The following is a 20,871-nucleotide window of genomic DNA, read 5'->3' as shown; positions in this document are numbered from 1 at the left end:
CTGGCTCCAGCTGGCCGAGCAAGCTAGCAGCAGCGTGCGAGCAAGAGCTGGAGAGTCAACGCCTCTCCTGCTTGAAACAAAAAAGAATAGAGTCGGTGTTCATAAATCATGAGCTAGTTACTGACAGAGAGGACTCCCTTCCCTCTTGCTCCACACACTGCGGCACAAATTATGGCCCCAACTTCACTGTTGTTCAGTGATGAACATCTGAAAAGGCTGTGACAGATGAGAAAAGGGATGATTTAACAGCCATAAATCCAGCCAGCTTAGAGGTGTTTTTACAACCAAACCCATCTCGAATCCCCTCTGTTATGAATACTTATCACTCCCAGACACTAGTACAATGGAAAGATTTTTAACAGCTTTAATAGAGATGCAATAAAACCCCCAGAGCCCAGCAAGCAAACATCCTTTTTATCCCTCGAGGGAGGGAGAGGGGCCTGGGAGCTGCTTGCTGCACTCAGGCTCAAAGGCTCGGGGCTGGAGCATCCACCAGCTCACCCCGGGTTTAATGGATGGGTGGCATCAGCCAGGAACTGTATCAGCTTTCCCAAAGCTGTTGCACAGAGTGGGTAAGTGGTACCCCACAGGGAGGGAGGGATGAGGAAACAGGCTGTGCCCATCATGTACAGCACCTCCCTCCACCCATGCTGCTCTTACCTTTGCCAGGGTCTCCTCCTGCAGCTGCCCAAATCACAGCCAGCCTAGCCCACCAGGGGGGATTTAAAATGAGGGTGGTTTCAGCTCCACCAAGGACTCACCTGGGTAGGGTCTATCCCTCAGCTGCCACTTTTAATGTGCCTCATTTCTCAAGCGTTAAAGGCTAAACGGCCTCAACATCCGCCACCTGAGGAGCAGGAGAGGGACACTGCTCTCCAGCACTTCAGGGAGGCCGGGAGTGCTCCCAGCTCAGGGTTAAATGGCCAAGGATCTCACTCCCCATTGCTACGCATGCTGCCCCTATAGCCTTTCTATACCATTGTGCAAGTGCAGCCTGCACCCAGCCAGCAAAATCAGCAGCCGGGAGGTGCCAGGGGTGCCCCCTTCACGTCGAGCACATGCCTAAGGAGAAGCACCTCCTTTCCTATACACGTGAGCTTATTGGGCACGGCAAGGCGACATGTAATCCATCAGACATCAGACGGAGGGAAGGAAAGCACTCCCAGGACATGTGGCTTCTGGTTTTCCATAGCTGGTCAGCCCACACCCACGTGAAACCCCGGGTAAAACACCTGAACATGGGCTTCGGGGCTGAGGGGTTTCCCTCCTGCAGTGGTGAGTCTGTGGAGTGCTCCAAGGAGGGTAATTAAAAAAAAAAAATAAAAAAATGCAAGCAGGGCAAGCTCCTCCTATGAGAAATGTGGCCATGAAACCCAAGAAACCAGCACTGCAGGGTAGGGAACAGGCTCAGCTCGGCCACACAGAGACCCGAGGGGATATGGTCTCCAAAGTCTGGGTGGAGGATGACACTCCCAGCCCATTAATCTAAGGGAACATCTGTTTTTAATAAGATAATACTGAGTAATTGATTTTTAAATACACTGAAATCAAATGTCCTGAGGCCAGAGCAGGATCCCGGCTCTGTCGTCAGATCAGCAGCAACTGGCAGAGATTGAGTGCACAGGGGAAAAGAAAATAAAAATTAAATCTCCTTCGTGTGTCTAGCTGGCTCCGGGGCAAATGCTAACATTTCTTTAAAAGGTGCATCAATTTTTCCCTATTAAAAAAGTAGGCCATCAAAAGGGAGAAGCCGGCGGGGGCTGAGCTGGGTAAGGCACCAGGGACCACTGAGGCCAAGCCGGCAGCATGGAGACAATCCATCTCATTAAAGCACATGACAAAGGCTGAGCGAGAAAGTAATTTTTAAGACAATTTATTCCAATCTCTCTCTCTCACCCCATCCTTCACACAGTCCCATCAAGAAGGGTTTACGGAGATTTTTTATTATATTTTTTTTTTAATATTTTAAGTTGTTTTTTTTTAGAAAAATACACATGCAAATAATATATACTTCACTGCTGAACTTTTTCTTATGTTGGAAAAAAATAATAACAAAGAAACAAAGCAGGATTTGGGAAAGACCCGAGTGGAGACAGGGATGCCACGGGGATGGGATGCTCCAGGGTGCAGGTCCTGGCATTGAGCTGCCAGATTCCCATGGTCCAGCACATCCTCTTCATCAGAAAGGTTTTCGTCAGGGTGAGACACTGATGGAGTGCACGTTAGTCCCCTCCGTCAGCCTCTCGCCCCGACAAAAACCTTTCTCCAGTAACTCTGCCCAGGTTTGGGACTGGCCAAGGCAAAGCCAGTGCTGGATCCGATCCTTCCTACGAGACCCAGCATGGAGCAGAGTCCCAGCTCCAGCAGACAGGGAAGGCCAGCTTAGGTAAAAGCATTACTTTGATGCTAGCAAATGACACCAGAAACTAAGAGCTACATGGAAAAAACCCTGTTAGCTATTTATCTTACAGGATACAGCTGACAGCATGGGGAATAATGGACTGATGGTCCCTGGAAACCCGGACTGATGTTTCAGGACAATGTTTTTGGGGTGAGACTGAGTGATGGACCCTTGGCTGTGTGGGGCTGGGCTTTCCTGACCCCACGGGCAGAGTCAACTGGGTCCCTTCAGAGCAGGGACATGCCCTGCGGAGGGGAGTGGCGATGTCCCTGTGTCCCCAGCCTCTCTGCAAACACTGTGCCAAGGTCCATGGGGAAAAACCAGATACGCTGCATACTGCGTAGCTGCCATCACTAGAGCGGAACAGGAGATGTACTTCAGACAGGGCTATTACAGGTTTGATTGATGATCAGCAGGAGCAGAGGGGCTGGGGAAGGAGAGGGCGGTGGGGTGCAGCCCGGGGAAGGAGGGCGGTTAATCTAATCCCGGGAACCCAGGAAGCCCCGACGCCGCTGCAGCAGGGAGTGGGTGCAGGGGGATCTGCCTCGATGCTGCTTTGCTGCCTCCTTCCAACATGCTTTTACATGGTGCTCCTCTGCCTCCTCTCCCAGCTATCCTGCCCAAGGCCATGGCTTTTTTTCCTGCTCACCCACACGAATGATATGGAGCAAACTGTGTTTTCTCTCTGCCCAGAGGTGCAAAACCACACAGGCAGCTCAGGGAAGGTTTCCCAAGAGAAGGATTTCCCTCCAGCTCTCAAGGAGCTTTACACCAAGGAAGGTAGCAGCACTTCACCAGCCCCCTCTCTGCTTCCAGTGAGTCCCCACACTGCCCATGTCCCCAGCCGGTGGGGACATGCCTGGATATACAACCCAAGCCAACCTGTTGCCAGACTGACCCACTGCATCCCATCACCATCCTCAGCAGCCAGGTCCTGCATTGCCAGGACAAACCCACATGCTGTGAATGCCCAGTGCCTGGCTAAGGAGAGAGACAGGTCAAACTGGAGGCAGAACTGGCTGCTTCCTCCGGCAGTGGCTTTCCTCGGTGGCTGGATGCGGCTCCAGCAGCTGGATGTGGTCCCTGCCATCACCTCTCGCATCCCTGGTCCACCTCCAGCCTCTGTTGTGCTCACCCAGAGGATGCCGGCAGGGAAAGGCAGCCAGAGGCTCGCAGCCTTGGATTCTCCAGATTTACCACTGTCCATGGCAGCCCCAGAAAGGCACCGAGCAGCAAATGCATTTGGCAGCTCCGCACCCACCGCCGTTGTGCTACAAAACACTGAAGACCACAGGTAGTGTTTCACCAGGGGTCTGGAGACACAGTGATCCAGCTCTCATAAACACACCTAGGGGCTGCAGCAGTCATTCCCTTTTTGCTTTTCTCTTGTTTTTTGTTTGGTTTGTGTTTTGTTTTTTTTTAACTGACAAAATACACTTTTGGGACTGTCTACTCTGAAAATCGATGCGGAATAGTCTGCCAAGGAAGGGGAGGCTGTTTGGCTCCTATTTCTACAGCTGCCCTGGTGCAGCTCTAAAGTTTGGTGAACGATCATGCAGGTTTTATTGCAGCTTGTGTGTGTGATTAAGTAGCCCAACTTCAGTTTCAGGTAGCCCTGGTGGTGGGTTTCTTTCCCCTCCCCACCTGCTCCGGCTGCCGTCTTTTCACTTCAGCATGCCGGCCAGGCAGCTATTCGGTGGCCATCTGCTCGATATGGTCGCTGAGCAGCTTGTATTGCTCTGCAGAGGAGAGAGAAAAGGGCACTGGGAGGGTGCTGATGCACCCTGGCCAGGCAGACAGGCTCCATCCCTCTGGGACCCTGTGGAGGGGGCACGCATCCCCCGGGCTCCCCCCTACCTTCATCCAAATTGCCGATGGTCGCCTGCTTCTTCAGGAAGTCACTGCAGAGCTTCTTGTTCAGGCCGAACGCCAGCATGTTGTGAATGAATGTGCTGAGGAAGGACAGAGAAGCTCTTGGTGAGGGAAGGGCCAGGCTGCCCTTTCCTCCCCCCACCTTCCTCTTCCTCTCCGCAGCCCCTTGTACTGGGTGCTGGGATGATGCTCAGCTGTGGGAAAACATGCTAGATCCCTGCGGTGCCCAGATTTTCAACTTAACGGGCAGGAGCTGGCCCCAAGGAGAAACATCAAGCATCCTCTGCACTGTAAGGGATGTCCCCACATGAGGGAACATCTGGAAGGTGTCCCCCCAGCAGCTGGCAAGGATGCAGTGTGGAGCCTGCCTGCAGGAGGGATGGCCCCCGTGCCCTGCTCACCCCAGCTGCCCGAAGGTGATGTTCTCATTGAAGCGGAGGCTGTCATCACGCTCCTCCTGCGTCATGTGGCACCACTTCTCCCTGCAAGGCACAAGCCTGTCTGGCACCGATGTCACTCAGGGACCCCCTGCCTGCACCCCCCCCTCCCCCAGGCCATGCTGCCAGAGGACAGGAGGGCACCGAGACCAGCGCACAGCGCACGTGCGGTGCTGGAGCAGCTCGCACACCTACATCCATCTGCAGATCTCTCGCCCTGGAGCAAAGCAAGAGACGCCCCAAGAAAGTCTTCTGTAACCTTGGCTTTCTCCTGAAGGCCCTGGCTAAGAGCGAGGAAATAGCATTGGCCTCTCCAGCGCAGAGCTCGCGTCTCTCACCTTCGGTGCCATTGCTTTGGCAAGGGGGGTGAGCGGGGAAGCAGCGGGAGTTTGCACTCTTGGGGATGGCCGTCCCAGCAGGGGTCTGCTGAAGCCCCCCCAACCTAGGAGGGGTACCAGGAGAGTACCAGGCACCTCTCCCCCATCTGCAGCAGGGCTCCAGCTCCCCAAGCAAGCCGCTCCCCAAACACACCTCCCCCTCCGACAGCACGAGGGGCTTCTGTACCCCCTCCCCATGGCCCCGCTCAGGGCCGAAACACCAAAATGACAGTGCTGCCCTGAGGATGCCCTGGCTCTGCAGCAAACGCAGCTGCAGTGTTGCCTCAAAGGAAGGGGAGGTTTAAGCTCTAGATGTTTGCAGCCAGCTCTAGCCAGTGGCAGGAGTCCCCATCCCCGTGTCCCACCTGGGGGGGCTTAGGGAATAAAGCCTGTGTCACAGAAATGTCACTGTGGAGGTGCAACACTGTGCTGGCAGCCGGGGGCTCGGTGCATGCATGCCGGGGAAACTACAGCTCCAGGGTGAAACCAGCCCCCTCCCGTGAAGAAGTCAAGTGAGGTTAGAGCCAAGGGTAAGAGGAGGAAAAGCAAGGAAAAACAGGGATAGGCAGAAGAAAAACAGCTCTATGGAGGAGAAGGAAGAGGAGAACACCAGGAGAGGACGGTATGCTTGCAGCTCGTGCTAGCTCACTGGCACACCAGGCAGGGTGGGAGGAGGTGGAAATGGGTGGCTGGGGAGGAGGGTGTCTCACGGTAAATTCAGTGAGGTTAGCTGAGCCCCAGTGCACGTCTGTGTTGCTGAAACTGGAAGAGGATGGGTGCTCAGTCAGGCTGACCCCATGGAGGGGACCCAGTCCTCAGCGACTCAGCCCAGCCTGGGCAGCTGAACGCTGCTGAGCCGAGCCTTAGGTCTCCAGGGGTGAGCTGCCTATATTTATATATAGGGCTCTGAAAAATATGGTATATTTTAAAAGGATTAAAAAAAAAAAAAAAAAAGAAGGTGTAATTTCTCCCAAATAAAGCTTATGACTAGCAAATAAAAACCACATCCAAATCCGGAGGCTGAAAAGAAAGGAGAAGAATCAAATTAAGGGGCTTTGAAAACTGGAAGCAAAACTTCACAGATCTCAATGGCCCACTTACAGAAGGAGCATGTTTGTAGCACTTTTTTTCCTGCCTTTTTATGTTTTTGAGAGAGGAAGGAGAAAGAAAAACCATTATCAAAGTGCCCAAGAAAAATTTGCCGTGCTTCTGGCTTGTTAAGCTCGAGTAACATGCCTGGGAAGGGGGAAAGCCCACATGTGGCTCTGCTCAAACCCTTTAATCTTTATACCAGCATGGCAGGGCAGGCACAGCGGTGCGTAACCCCACGGGCTGGGCTAACACCTTGCCTGTATTTCAGTGTACCCAGGAAAGCCTTGCCATGGCCCCCGGGCACTGGGAGAACCGTGCCAGTGAGACGTGGTTTCAGCCGCTCAGCATCACTCATCTTTCAGCAACAGCGTTTCACCCTGCCCAGCTAACCTGAGCAATGCTCTGCCTGAGCAATATTTAAGTTATCTATTTGCCGGTGCACGCTTTAGCCACGTGGAAGATTTACTGCCCAGCTTCAAAGAACCCTCATCCTCTTGCTAATGCCATCACTTGGAGTGATTTGCTCCAAGATCGAATATTCCACGCTCCAGCAAGAGAGCAATGACTCTCTCCCTGCCCCTATCCCAGCTCGGAGCACAGGTAGATGTGGCTGGCTTTGAGCTTTGCAGCCCAAAGGACACGTTCACAATCGTGACATGCAGCCCGCATTTGCATTTTTCTTTTTATCTAGGGATGGCAGCACAAGAGTGCATTAAAAAAAAAAAAGAAGGTTCATTTTTTCCAGCTGGCAAAGGATACTCAGCACTTCTATGTGGCAGCAGAAGCCGGGAGCAAGCGGGAAGGACAGGACAGGGGGATGCTTTCTCCACGGAGAGACTCGGTTCATTTCCAAAACCTGCCCAGGGAACAGTACCTGGCACAAGTCCTCAGCTTCCCCAGCAGCTAGGCATCTGATTTCCACAGTAAAATATCACAGCTGGAAACCGGTCAGGTTTCCTTTTTTAAAAAGCCACATTAAAGAGGAGCCCACTCACTTTCTGGCCCTTTTGAGAGGGTCATGCACACGAAATCAAACCTCCGACAGCCGTTCCTCCTGGGTGGAGAAAGGGCCTTTCAGAGCCCCCCTGAAACCTGTTACCCCCCTCCCCAGGCAGGATTTGGACCTGAAGCGAACATTGGCCTCTGGACACTAATGCACTGAAGTACGGGGACAGACACACCTCTTCTCCTCTTCCTCCCCAGTGTTCCCTCTGGAGCGGCAGCAGAAACAGGGCCGACAAAAGTGGTGCGTGAAAGATCATGCAAGATAGAGGGATGGAGGGGAAAGGAGAGAAGAAGAGATGGAGGAAGGTTGTTAGAGGCAGAGAGAGGAAAGAGAGAGAAAAAGAGGAATTTAGTTCTGGTTCCTTCCCCCCATCCCGTGCCCTCCCCACCAAGAGGAGAAAAAAAACCCTCCCCAGCTCTCAGTGCAGCCCCAGGAGGACGCAGCCCGGCCGCCCCACAGCTGCCCTGGCCACCCCACTGGGGTGGTCACAGCCCCATCACCATGGACCCTCCAGACACCTGCCGTGGCCAAGCACCATCCCTGGTGTATCCAACCCACCCATGGGATGCCAGCCCTCACCAGCCAGCTCCTCCTGCCAGGGATTTTAATATCCTCAGTCCAGCAAGCAGCATCCCAGTTCACCCAGTGGCTTCTGTTATCCTCTCCAGAGGACTAAGGGGTGGTCACCACCACCTTCCAGCCCCCTGTAAGATACTCGGAGTACTCCAGGCTGCAGCTCCTGAAGCTCGTTCATTATTCGGGCTTGCTTCTGCAGCGGAGGCAGACTCAGCCATCAGATTAATTGAGAAAGGCACTTGGAGCAGAGAGCAGCTGCTGGTGGCGTATGTCCTTGTGAGATATTTGCTGCTGCTAATTTGGGGCTTAATCAAAGCAAATGCAGTTATGGTTACATTGCTGTTCAATAGGCCCTTTCAGTGGCTTGCTTGGAAAAAGGGAAAAGCAATAAAGAAGAAGGCAGACATTGATCGGTGCACTGAGCCTGGCAGAGCATCCCAGGGTGTGAGCCAGGGCTGCAGCGTGTGCGCTCAGGTTTTGGGGAGGATGCGGGAAGGCTGGTTGCTTCAAGAAGTGCTGTCAGTGCTCGGAAAAGGGGCTGTTCAAATGCTCCGAGCTGAACAGTTCTCACCCCGAGAACTCAAACCCTCAAAGCACTGCACAGATGCAGCAGGACGGTCTGGCTTTGGAGGGGTGAAACTGCGGTCGAGAGAGCAGTTAATTGCCAGAGCCCTCGTGGCAGCTCCGTGGTGCAGGAAGAGATGGGCACGAGCCTGGCAAGGGTCTCACCCAGCCTTGCACCCATGGGGTCCCCCGTGCCCGGGCACCCAGATGCTCTCTGTACACAGCCACCCTCCAAAACAAGCAGCCCCTTCCTTTTGCAGGGTTTATCCTGATTTCCCAGCTCTTGGGACTAGCCATGCTGCTGTCTCCAGCTCTTGTCCTTGCTGGCTGCTCGGGTCAGTCCCCACGCTACACTGACAGCACTTCCACGGCCCTCCCGCGGACAGCCGGGACTCCAGGCATCCCCTCCTCATCTGCTGCACCTCCCTGAAGGGCTGCACCAAGCATCTTTTCCCACATCTGCTTGCAAACTAAGCACCAACAGCCTGAACCCTGGCTGGGTTTTCTGGGCACACCCCCAGGGCTTAGCTCTTGCAAAAAAACATGATGCACAATGAGCAAGAGAACCTTCGTGCTCCCAAATCCCTAAGAGGATGCAGACCTCATCGGCCCGCAGCCCAGTGGCCCCAGAAGATTTGCAGTCAGGGGCAGAAAGCAGAGGGTTTCCCCGCAGTCGGTAATGCTTAGGGCCGTCGGGAGCGGGGGGAACACCGGGGGGCTAGAGAGGACACAACGTCTCCTTTTCCCACGGGCCCATGTCCTACCTGGTGGTGGGGGACCGCTTCCTGCGCTCACAGTGCACAGCATCGAAGAAGGCGGCGTTCCAAAACCGCAGGTTGTGCCTGCAGGGAGGGAGGGAGACGCTGGGGACAGCCACTTCCATCTCCCCCAGCCCGTCCCCAAGCCCTCCCAGGGCCAAGCTCACCCACCGCCCAGGGGCCGGGAGAGGATTCCAGGAGCTCAGCAAGTCTGGCAGATTTGGTCCATTTTTGGACCAGCTCCTTTTGTGGCTGCAAACAGGCTCTCCCTAGCACCAGGGATGTGTGCAGCTGCCACAGGGGCAGCAGCAGCTCAAAAGCACTCACGGACAACTGGGGAATGTGTGGGCAGGGACAAGTCCCCTCCCCAGGGAGGCCACTGCCAGGCAGGAGCTCGCTCGCCCCAGTCAGGCTTTACCAGATCGGCTGCTGCTTGAGGTGCATGTACAGGTAGATCTTCTCTCCTTTCTTCTCCTCCTCTGGGCTCTGCACAGAAACTGCGGGGACACACAGTTACCTGCCAAGGTCTGGATGACTCCCACCTTCCCACCCATGCGTGGGCTTTGGGTCCCCCTGCCAGCTTGGCATCCAAGCAGCCACGATGGTGAGGTTTGCAAGCCAAATACTCATACCCGACACACCCTCAGCAACAAGAAGAGGAGCTTTGGCTGCCCTTTGTGGGCAGACATGAGCTCTCATCAAGGCATGGATGTCCCAGGAGGATACTCAAGGGACGGGACCGCTGGTTTGGTAACACACACAGCTACCAGGAGGGAGACTGGTGCAACATGAAGGCTCAGATGTAGTAGATGGCCAGACCTCTGCAACCTGTGCCACTGAGGACAAGATGCCACAAGATGTCCTTGTGAGACAAGAGCTGTGACTGCTCCAAAGCAAGGAGCTGCTAAAGGCTCCTTTGGAGCACTTCCCTAGGAGCTCAGAGGAGACAGCATCGGTCCTTCCTGCCCTTCTCACCACCCCACAGCTCTGACAGTGCCGGCCATCTCGCACCACTTCCAATGCTCACTCCTTCCCCCCAGGGATGCCTTGACCATGCCTACTTCAGCAATGCTGGCTCTACTCACCCGTCTTCTTCAGCTTCTCCTTTGGTTTGTCCTCACTTTCGCTGCGGCACAGAAATCAGTGTCAGCTCCCAGAAAGCCTGTCCCCCCCTGACAGCCCATGCAGCAAAGCCCTGCCCCCCCTTGTGAGTGGAGCACCTTCATCTGAAAGACCCCTGCTCCCATGCCACCGTCCCTGGGGCCAGAAAGGTGGCTAAGAGACTGTGATGTCCATCCCAGTCGGACCTAGCACAGAGATGATGCAGAAGACCACAAAGCAACAGCACCATCTCCTGGAACCGCGTATCTCCATGCCTAAGGGACACGGGACTCTCAGACCATGAGATGCCCAGTGACCAAAATGTGAAGCATGGGACCAGGCTAGAGATCATCTTCCCATGGTCATGATAACCCCTGGCTCTTGGTGACCCTACACCCAGGAGGTTTCTGGCTTAGTCACATTATGGGTGCCTGCCTCAGCACCCCCTGCCCACCCAACAGAGTGGTACCCACTCGCTCTTTTTGGTGGTAGGACCCTTCAGTTTGGTTTCCAGGCCCCCAAAGAAGCCCTTGACGTTCTCCGTCTTGGCCGATGTGTTTTTCAGCAGCCGCTCCGCGATGTCCTTCTTCTCGGCCAGCCAGCTGTTTGCCGACTTCAAGTATGAGTCGATGCTGCCCATGGGCTTCTCCTTGGCCTCCAAGGGCAGTGCGTGGGGCTTGCCTGCAGGCAACATATCAGGAGCTCAGTTGGCCCCATGGGTCCTGGGTGCTGCCAGTTCCTGGGGAACTTGCTCCCAGCTACAAGATGCACCACAGAGACCAGGAGCCAAATGGAAACGGCTCAGACCCCATCCCATCCCAATTCCTGTAGGTCTTTATCCTCCTCCCCCGCCCCCCCCCCCCCCCCCCCCCCCCCCATTTTGGATAGAAAATCCAGTCCTCTGTGGAGGAGTGACCACCACACACCCAGCAGTAAGCCAAGGTGCTTCTGGGCTGGGGCATTCACATCGCATCCCCAGGGTCAGGGAACATCTGGGCATTGCCACATACAAACATCAATGGCTAAAAGCAATGACAAACCAGCATCAGCGTGAGCTGCCACCCCAGTGAGGGTCTCCAACAGGTTTGCACAGCTTCTTGGCCATGGAGGCTCTTTTCTGCTCAGTATCGGAGTCAGCCAGAAAAAGCCAAGCTTGGGTACCCCTCCGTCACCCTTCCCACACACAGGGCACACCGCCACTGGTCTCCAGCACAAGCAAAGCCCGAGGGTGCAGGTGACTCTTACCCACGTAGTAGTAGGTGAAACACATGGTCATGAGGTTCTTGGCAGGGCTGAAGTCATCCATCTGGTGACATCTGACATGGAGGGAGGATTCGGTGAAGGCACCCAACGATGGCAACCACAGCAACCTCGTGTTGCTGCCCCTCCTTGAGCCATGGCTCTGATCTCAGGGGCTTCTGGTGACTGCAACAAAGCCACAGAACCACCCCCCGCCACAACTTACTCAAAGAGCACGAGGGCGAACGACTGCATCAGGCGGTAGAAGGTCTGCTCCGAGACGCACTTGGAGTTGCAGCGCTGCAGGCACAAAGCCCAGGGTTTAGCACAGCTCTGCGGAGCAGCTGGCTGCTGCAAGCAGCAAGAACAACTCCAGCCCCCCCAGGACCCCTGGCCACAAGGAGGTGGGCAGAGAGCACAGGCAGCTGGGCCTCCCTCTCGGAGACAGTGGTTTGCCTCTCTGAATTGTTTTTCTAGGGAATAGGGCATGTCTGAGCGCCAATAGGTAAAAGAGGTGACTTCTCCCACACACTGCAACAAGCATGCACATAACTGCCTCAAGGTGCATTTATTCACTTCTGTATCTCCCTGTACTGAAGTTCCTCCCTTTCCCTGAGTTCCTGCCCTCCAAAAATACTGCTTTGGGGTATTTCTATATTCCCCTGGCCTGAGCCTCCTGCCCAGGCTGTTTCAAAGCCCCTGGTGCCAGATCACTGCTCCTTCACCCATCTCTCCCCTTACCTGGGCGCTCACATATCTTGCGAACCACTCCCTGCCCTTCCCGTTCTCACTGCTGCAGAGCTCACCAAACCTGGCCTTCTCTTCTTGGTCCAAATCCTCTCTGAAACGTGGAAAAAGAAAAAAAAAACATCGTTAAAGCTGAAGATGTGGCCAGCATCCCCCATCCAGCCAGCATGGCTCAGCTCACCCACGTCATCCATCTCGGTGGCAGCATCCCTGTGCTGTGATGCTGGGAGGGAGCAGAGCAAGAGGGGAAGGGGAGCATCCATTCTGTCATCCCTCGGCTCACGGCTTACGCTGCTCTTTTGTTCCTCCCGGAGGGGAGGGGGGCAGGGAACCAAAGGCAGAGGGAGAAGGGAAGAGCCAAGGACAGCCTGAGCAGAAACTGAGCTCCAAAGACAGGCGCTCTGCCCCAGAGCAAAACCAGCCCCTGTTGCTGCTCATCACGCTCAGTTTGCTCAATCCTGCTTGACACGCCAAGCCACAGCATTGCGGAGACCTCAGCAATGGGAGCTGGGGGAGGGATGCAGGGCTAGGGGGGGAGTGCCAGGGGCTGCCGCAGGGCCCTGGGGCACGTGTGAGCTGCTGGCATTTGCACGAGCGTCAGCAGAGATGCCCAGTAAGAGAGAGGAGCTGGAGACCCTCAGCACAGCGAGACCCTCGGCATGGTGAGCCCCTGCATGGGAAAGGAGAGAAAGAAGGGAGGGGAGCTGGGGGTGAAAGGTGAGCCGGGATATGCCCAAGAGAGGGGCATAAGTCAGAGCCCACATCGCCCCGCTTAGCTCTGACGCCGTGTTATGGCCGGGAGCAACAAGCTGCATTAGCCAAGCATGGGGAAGGACACAAACCGATGCTCCCGGAGTGGGAAAGCAGCCAGATCCCATCCCGCGGGATGTCCCCTGGCAGCAGGCTCAGCAGCACTTGCTGGCCCCGCTCACTCACCCCCCGGTGAAGATCTTCTCCACGTAGTGCCGCATGAACTCCCGGCGCTCGGCCGTCGCCTCGTCCTGGGCTGACTCAGTGCTCTGGCTGGAGGAGAAGGACTCGTTGGAGGAGGAGCGGCGGTAGCCACCCCAGTGCCTGGGAGAGTCACCCATGTCATTCTCACTGTCCGCCGACTCAGTGGCATCACTCTCTTCCCCAGCCATGTCCCCTGTGTCCCCCAGGTGCCCATTGCCACTGGGAGCAGCGGGAGGGGAGGGCTCCGAGGGGATGCAGGTGGGTGTTTCAGCATCAAAGTCAATGAGGTTCCCTACAGGCACGTCCAGGGGGGCCTCCATGGCTCTCCTGGGGGATGTGGCGGTGTTGGGGGGACTCGCTCCTCTTCCTTTCACCCTTCACTGGGGCGCCAAGGCCATCGCTGGCAGGATGCCTGGGAGGACAGGCTGGCTAAGGCAGGCAGACCCTTCTGTGGGGGGACAGGTTACCGCAGGACATCTAAAAGACAAGGGGAGGACAAGAGTGAGGACAGAGATGCAGGGAACTGCCACCACGGACCTTGGGCAAGGAGAGCATAGACCATCACCTATGATGTCTCCAGGATGCTCATCAGCAGCGGAGAGGGACAGGACAGGGACACAGTAGGCAAACAGAGGTGGCTGCTCTCCATCAGCCACGTGAATAAGAAAAGCCATGCAGTGCCTGTGTGCTTTCTGCACTGTTCAAGAGGGGGTTTCATCCTTTAGCCCAGAAAAGAGACAATTTGAGCTCAAGCTCCATATGTCACATTTGGGATATGACATCTCACAGCCTGACGGGCAAAACTGGGTTGGCATGAGCCAGCAGCTGGCAAACACACTGGAGATTTTCCAAGGCAGCCCTGGAGAAGCATCCTCCTCTCCCCTTCCCTCCTCTCTGCTCACGGGTGTGCCTGACCCCATTTGGAAATGGGACTATCTCTGGGGTGGAGCATCCCAGCTTTAAATGTGCACTGACTTAAAATGGGAATGGAGAGGGGCTGCAGAAACTGTAACGGCATGTGGACATAGGGCTCTGAACTGCAATTAGATTAATTAATCGAGCACAGGGAGCACTGGCTGGTGATGGACCGCGATGCTCTAGTGCACACACATCCCAGGCAGTCCCGCAGCAGCTGCTGTGCAGCAAAAGGCAACGAAGGGGCTGCCCTGAACTGCCTCGATCACAGGGTCACTCATGTCCTCAGCAAACGTGTTGCTGCCCTGGGAGGTGGCCAGCAATGCCTGCTGAGAAGCAAGCCCGGTACAAGCGGCCCCACTGCAGCAGCCAGGCACAGAGCCAACGCAGGGACAGCAGCACAGGTAAAGCAGTGACAAGCCCAGGGCAGCTCGATGGCACTGCCATGGCCCCACTGCCTTTGAGGTGACTGATCCCAGGGCACAAGCAACCACCCCCAGAGAAACAAAAAACCCACAATTTCTTTCAGCTCAAAGACTAGCATACCCCAAAGGACCAACGTCCAGTTCCTCAGATGAAAAGGCCTTCAAAATGAAGCCCAATCTGAAATGTTTCACCAAGCAGAGCATAATCTCCTAGCTCAGAGGCTCAGAAAATAACCCACAGGCTGCAGCAGGAGCTGCTCTCCCAGCGGTGCCCTCCTCCTCCCCACGCCCCCCTTGGGCCAGCAGGGTGCTGGGACCCATGGGACAGAGAGGGAAGCACAACACTGCACCCTCCCTGAGCACTAGGCAGCCCATCACCCTGGCTGGGAAAAGCCCGTGTCACCCAGGTCCCCAGGGCTGAGAGACAACTGGGACAGAAAGGAAAGTCACCTCGGGTGGCAAAAACTCATGCACCCACATGCACCCAACACCAAGCGGTCACCTCCTCCCTCTGCTGGCACCCCGCTTTCCCCCCTTCCTTGCACTGAGCCCCACTCTCCCCCAGCACATGCTGGAACCTGGGTCCTGGCAGAGCCGCAAGGATGCTGCTGCAGCCGGGGAGCCTCCGAGAGCACCGGCTGTGGGGAGGAGAGGAGCAGCCGAGAGGCTGCGGCACTGGAGGGACTGGTGGCGTGCCCGCGGGGAGCCAGCCAGCTGTGGGGACCACGCTGCGCTTCATCCATCCGCCCCCGGCCCTTCCCACACCCAAGGCAGCTGCAAAGTCCCTTTTTGCACTGATGGAGCGGGGACCTCCTCCGCCAGCCCCTCCAGCACCTGCAGATCTGGGCTCAGAGCTGCCTCCGGCAGCGCAAGCTCATTTCTGAGCATCCCAGGCTGTATTTTAAGGGGAGGCAGGCCAGGGTGCACATGATGGACCTTCACGCAGCCATGCTTGGCAGCACGTGCCTCCCTCCCTAAGCTGCACCTTGCTTTTCCCCCGTGCACCCTGTTGCAGGAGCACACCTGGAAGCAGAAGGCAGCAGATTTTTGAGCTTTTTGAGCTCAAAAGAGCTTTTTGAGAATATTTTCTCAGTTCAGCGCTCAGTGGAAGGGAATTGGTGGGGACAACAAATCCACCTGCCCAAATGACAGGCGCTGCACGGATGTGACACTGAACACAGTCCCGTGCAAAAAGATTTCATGCAGGTAAGCTGTGAGCTGGGCACTCCTTGGCTTGTGGCAGTCCCAGCTGCCCCCTTCCACATGCAGCCTGTAAAGAAATTGAGAAATTCCTCTACCAGGTGGTCACCCTTATAAATATCCATCCCAATCAGAATTGCTCCCACTAGGTGGCTGGGGGAGATGACAGCATTTCTGCACTAGTACTTTGCAAATGGAGGGGGCACAGCCTGACCCAGAGCTGCTGATCAGCCCCCTCCCATGGCCAGCCTGCCCTTGGGCTGCCACCCACCCTCTGCACGGCTGAGCAGAGAGCTTTGCAGAAGCTGCCTCAAGCAACACGCTGCTTAGGAGCAAGATAGAGCCAAGATTAGGGAGTTCCAGCTCTAGAAAACAAATATAAATGAAGATGCATCACTCTGGCATCAGCTCTAGCTCTGGGCAGGTCTGTCCTGCCCCAGAAACCCAGCATCAGCACACCAGTGGCACAGGGAAGAGACGGCCACATCCAGGACAACATATTTCTCTAGACATCACAGGACTGCGCTGGGGGAAAGGTGGCCCCTGGCTCTGCTTCAGGCGATGCCTGTGCCCAGGAGGGGACAGAGAGGCATCCCCGAGCTCGCTGCCAGATGTGCACAGCAGGCAGCAAGCAGATGGCATCGCTGCCTGCCCAGCCCCTGCCCAGCCCTGTCCCCTCCGGGCAGCACTGCAGGAGCTCACCCACAGCCCTCAGCACACACCGCTTCCCCAACAACTGCTCTGAACCACGCTGAACTGTGTTTTCCTGGCATCCCTCATGCCCTTCTCCATGTAGGCACATCCCACGGCATGAGAGAGGGCTTGGGGTGCAGGCTGAGCGAGACCCCAGGACTGGCAGTGGGTATGAGTGTTGCAAGCTCAGCAGAAACCTGGCCAGGGCTGCGGGCAGCGTGAGTAAGTGCTTTCTACTCACAAAGGGCCAGAAAGGATTTAAGCACTCACTGACCAGCCCGAGATAAAGCCTTGCCCTTGAGCGAAGGCCACGGAAGGTGTTTCAAGGTGCTGGCAGCTGCTGTGGGTGCCCAGGCGTCTCCACAGCCTCAAGGTTGTTGAGTTCTCAGCACAGAACCCAGAAGAACCTCAAAAAACAAAACAAGCCTCAAACTCAGCCCCGTACCCACTCCACAGCCCTATCATCACTCCAGCAGAACAAAAGCAGGAAAGGAACAGCCAAAGTGCAAACGAGGAACCTCAGCTCCTGCAGCCTGAGCACTCAGCTCCATCCACACGTGGAGACCAGCACATCCCCCCACTGCCCAGGCACAGCCCAGGGGATCCCGCTCCTGCCTTGCCACTGCTGGGTCAATTCTGAGATCAAACAAGGGCTCTGGAATAAAAAGGGGCTTTTTGGCTGCTCGGGAGCCTTACTACGACATCATGAGCTTCAGCACCATCATGAGCTTCAGAATATTTTGGGTCCTCCAGCTCCTGGGCTGACTTTAACCATGAAGCTCAACCCAACAGACAAGGCAGAGCGTAGCTGACTGTGGGCTTTCTTGCAAGCAAGCATCTTCCAGCATATCTGTGTTCCCCACAGGCAGCTGGCGTGGCATCTTCCCACCAGAGGCACTAGCCAGGGAATTTCATTAGTGAAGAAAGAGGTGGCTGGAGCCACACATGGAAACGCCACAGGAAAATCGTGGTGCCCTGAAACTTTGGAAAAGGCCTGTTTTGTACTAAAGAGAAATGCTGGGGTAGGTCTGAATGATGCACCTATAGCTGCACATACATGCGCAAGTGGCTTTCCTCCAAGATCTGCCTCTGAAACCAGCATTTCTGGCCCATCTAACCGAGGAACTGCCCAGTTTTGCTGCTTCCTCCACCTGCATCAGCCCCTGCGATGTCTCAGCTACCTAAGGAGGGGGCAGAACCTGCTGACGTGGGCACTGAGAGAACTGTGGGTGGTATGGGACACATGTGCCTGGGTACTCAGGGTAACAATGCTACTGGGACCTGGAGATGAACGAAACCAAGTTGGTTTGTGCAGGTCAAGCCCCAGGGCTGCAGGTGGATCAATGCCCTGAGGAATTTGGCAGGGAGGAATGGGAGAGGTTGCGTGGCTCTGCCCTGAGACAGGCATGTGCAAAGCCAGAAGGGACCCACAGGGTGTTTAAACCCAGTGCTGGGAGAAGAACAGAGGACAAAGGAGCTGGGATGCAAAGCAACGGAGCTGGGGATGAGGGAGGACCTCTTTTCTGCTCTGTTTCAGAGGAACGTCGCATCTCTGCCATCCTCCTCCCACCCTGGTCCCAGCGCATCCTTTCCAGGGGACAGGACCACCTAATCTAGGTTTGCAGTTGAACTCCTTCTCCTTGCAAAGCCTGGGGAAACGACACACAGGGGCAAAAAATAATCACTCCCAAAGCCTCTCCAAGTGATGCTGAACTGACACCCACAGGACCAAGACCAGAGAACAGCAATGATAAAGGACACGACGCAGCCCAGCTTTGAGCACAGCCTTCAGGGACCCTCTGTGCTCCTGTGCAGCTGCCAGCGCTGCTGCAAGCAATGCACGAAGGGCGTGATGCTCTCCCCCAAGCAAGAGCCTTGGCTCCACTCTAAGAACTGTTATTACTCTGCAAGATGAGTGGCCTGACATGGTAGACCCAAAACTGTCCCTCCCAGCAGCACCAGAGACCCCATCGTCCCACCAAGACCCCTACAACAGCAGCCCTTTCCCTGTGCCAGCAGCGTGTGTCCCCATGCCATGATCCTGTCAGGCAAGCCAGTGTTTTCCAGGGATTTCAGGATGAGATGCTTTCTCCCATCATCCCTAAACCCTGCATGGAGTTTACCCCCAAAACTTTTTACAGGTGTGCTGGTTTGGGAATGCTGCAGGACCTCAGCAATTCATGCCTGGGAAGTGGAATCCAATCCCACTTTGTTGTGATGGAAATCCCAGCGGGGAGCAGGATTCTGTGGCCCAGCTCTGCTCGCTCCCCAGTGGTGGGGCTTGGCCCCCACTGAGCACTTGCCCACCCCGTCCCCAGAGCTGGGTGACAAACTCAGCTAATCCTTGTTATCAGCTCAGGCCGTGGGTAGCATCCTGCATCATGACAGCACTCGAACCCACACTCACATCTGTGTCCTACATGGAGATGGTGTTCCAGCCTGGAGCCGTTCAGGGGCGATTAAAAACTGTAATTAAAACAAAGAAACCTTTGGCTGTCTTCTTGTAGCTACAAGAGTACGTCCCTCCAGTCCCTCTGCTCCCTGGGTGCTGGCATGGCACCCAGACACGTAATGCAAGGGCTCTGAAAGCCCCTGGGGATGTTCAGCACATTTGCATCCCCCATTAGAGATGCTGCTTTGGGGAAAAGTCACAATATTCTTGCAGGACTTGGCTTGGCAGCCCAGAGGGGACGGCACTGACACAGCCACGAGTTCCACTGAGATCTCCAGCAGTGCATCCACGCCATGCCAAGGGCTGAATTCATCCCCACTGCTGTGCAGAGCTGGAGGAGCTGTGCGGGGGCAGGAGAGATGCTCCCGCAGCGCATGGGCAGCATCTTGCCCTGGCCACGACAGGGCTTTGTCTTGCTCTGCAGCAGAGGTGCTTTAAATATGTCCCACGTCTCCATTTCCCAGCCATGTCAGGGGACATGTCCTTCCTAACCTGCGGGAAGGGGGACGGAGTATTGCCACCTCCTCCCACCGAATGTCCTGCTGCCCCAGAGAGGACGCAGCCCCGATGCAGGAGGCACATGGGGAGTTGTTGCTGCTGGAAGGACAGGGCAAAGTGCCATTACTCAGTGCTGGCACTTTTCCACACTGCAGCCCACCACGGAGATCCACACTCATCTCATCCTCCCTGTGCACAGCACATCCATGAGTGCATCCAGGTCCCTGCAAGCCCCCAGGCAGCCAGACCGTGAGGTCCGACACGTGCATGCTGCTTGCACTGCGGCCACTGCAGCAGCTCCTGGTACCAGCATTCCCCAGGGACACCACGCAGCCACCCACCTCCATTGCATCTACGGATCCATCCTGGCAAAGCACCTCCACACCAGTGAGAAGTGCTGTGGCAGGCGCTGAGCCAGCCCGGCAGGGCTCTGCAAAGGCACCATGGGCAAAGCTTTGTTTCTGCCAAGGAAAACTCTCTGTGCCGTAAGGGAACAGCCTGTTTCCTCCAGGGGAACTGGTCAGTCTTGTTCCCTCAGCGTGAACACCCCAGCAGCAGGGTCATGGCTGCGGGATGCAGACCCGTCAAGTGCCAGATCCCTCAAACCATCCTAAATATAGAGGTACCGCACCTACCCTTCCTCCCAAAGCGCCCCGTGAACATTTAAAAGCACAAACCTCCTTGCTCAAACAAGCCCTGGGACTTCGGGAAGCTGGAACTCCCCCACGCTGAGTTTGCTTGTCCCTGCCGCAGATCCGCTCTGCTCCCTGCGCTGGCAGCGAAGACACGCTTCCCGTTTTATCAGGCTTTAAGCTGTGTCCTTGCCAAGGCACAGCCCTGCTCCCCCGGCTGCAGGCGCTCCTCGCAGGCGGAGAAGTTACAACCTCTGCAACTTAATAAAAATAATTCCCTGAATACCGGGGAGGCTGTGAGCCGAGACCTGTGCTCAGCTGTGCTGGCGCAGGCAGGGCAGAGGCCGCACGCACTCGGTGCATGCCAGAACCAGCACCCAGCTCTGTGCTGGGACAGGGAGAGCTGGAGAGCAGAGTGAGAGCCTGTGGCTGGTGGTCCCAGCCCCTGACAGTCCCCAGTGCAGGGGAGGATTTTTGGCAGGTGTCGTGAACACCGTTGGTCCCCTGGGTCTTTTCCCCAGCTGCAGCAATTTCCCTGGCCCCAGCATCCCCCTGCAGGGGCTCTGCTGCCTGCTGGGTCGGGCAGCTGCAGGCAGGATCCTTCCCCTTTCCAAAGCCAGCGTTAACCCACACGGGTCACTTTCCAAAGCCAGCTCGCTCAGCCTCAATAACGGAGCCATTTCAAACAATCTGAAGCCCAGCAAGCTCCCAACTTGCTCCGCTTTGCAAAGAGCCCTTTCTTCCTGCTGCCATCAGACACCAGATGGCAGCTCCCCATCCGCCTGGACTTTAGAAGAGAATTAAATGTCTCTTGAATAGACCTGTGCTGCGTAAGAACGGCTTTTGTGCCGAGCAGCAGTTTCTCCTTTAACACTTGCCATCAGCACAGCTTCCACACACCCCCCACCATGCACACACATCCCCACGGAGCC

General features: G+C 55.9%; 1 protein-coding gene across 10 annotated transcripts in view; it reads right to left on the bottom strand.

Annotated features, from left to right (window-relative positions):
• Positions 1-1,857: 1,857 nt before the first annotated feature.
• The window catches only part of KIAA0513 (KIAA0513 ortholog), a 28,457-nt gene continuing 9,443 nt past the window's right edge, over positions 1,858-20,871 (bottom strand). For 5 of the 10 annotated variants that reach the window (XM_056360926.1, XM_056360925.1, XM_056360921.1 and 2 more), the window contains 12 exons: positions 13,107-13,601; positions 12,165-12,264; positions 11,650-11,723; positions 11,430-11,500; positions 10,658-10,865; positions 10,169-10,209; positions 9,502-9,580; positions 9,090-9,167; positions 7,361-7,390; positions 4,675-4,755; positions 4,259-4,353; positions 1,858-4,140 (listed from right to left, as the gene is read on the bottom strand). In XM_056360926.1, the coding sequence (XP_056216901.1) occupies positions 4,091-4,140; positions 4,259-4,353; positions 4,675-4,755; positions 7,361-7,390; positions 9,090-9,167; positions 9,502-9,580; positions 10,169-10,209; positions 10,658-10,865; positions 11,430-11,500; positions 11,650-11,723; positions 12,165-12,264; positions 13,107-13,444 (1,245 nt within the window). In that variant the 5' untranslated portion in view covers positions 13,445-13,601 and the 3' untranslated portion in view covers positions 1,858-4,090. Of the gene's footprint in view, positions 4,141-4,258; positions 4,354-4,674; positions 4,756-7,360; positions 7,391-9,089; positions 9,168-9,501; positions 9,581-10,168; positions 10,210-10,657; positions 10,866-11,429; positions 11,501-11,649; positions 11,724-12,164; positions 12,265-13,106; positions 13,602-18,764; positions 18,824-19,984; positions 20,200-20,871 lie in introns of all 10 variants that reach the window. The other 5 variants (XM_056360922.1, XM_056360923.1, XM_056360924.1 and 2 more) reach the window with 4 other exon arrangements.

This window comes from Falco biarmicus, chromosome 15 (genome assembly GCF_023638135.1).
Source record: "Falco biarmicus isolate bFalBia1 chromosome 15, bFalBia1.pri, whole genome shotgun sequence".
NCBI lineage: Eukaryota > Metazoa > Chordata > Aves > Falconiformes > Falconidae > Falco > Falco biarmicus.
This window is presented reverse-complemented; position numbering and strand designations above follow the sequence as displayed.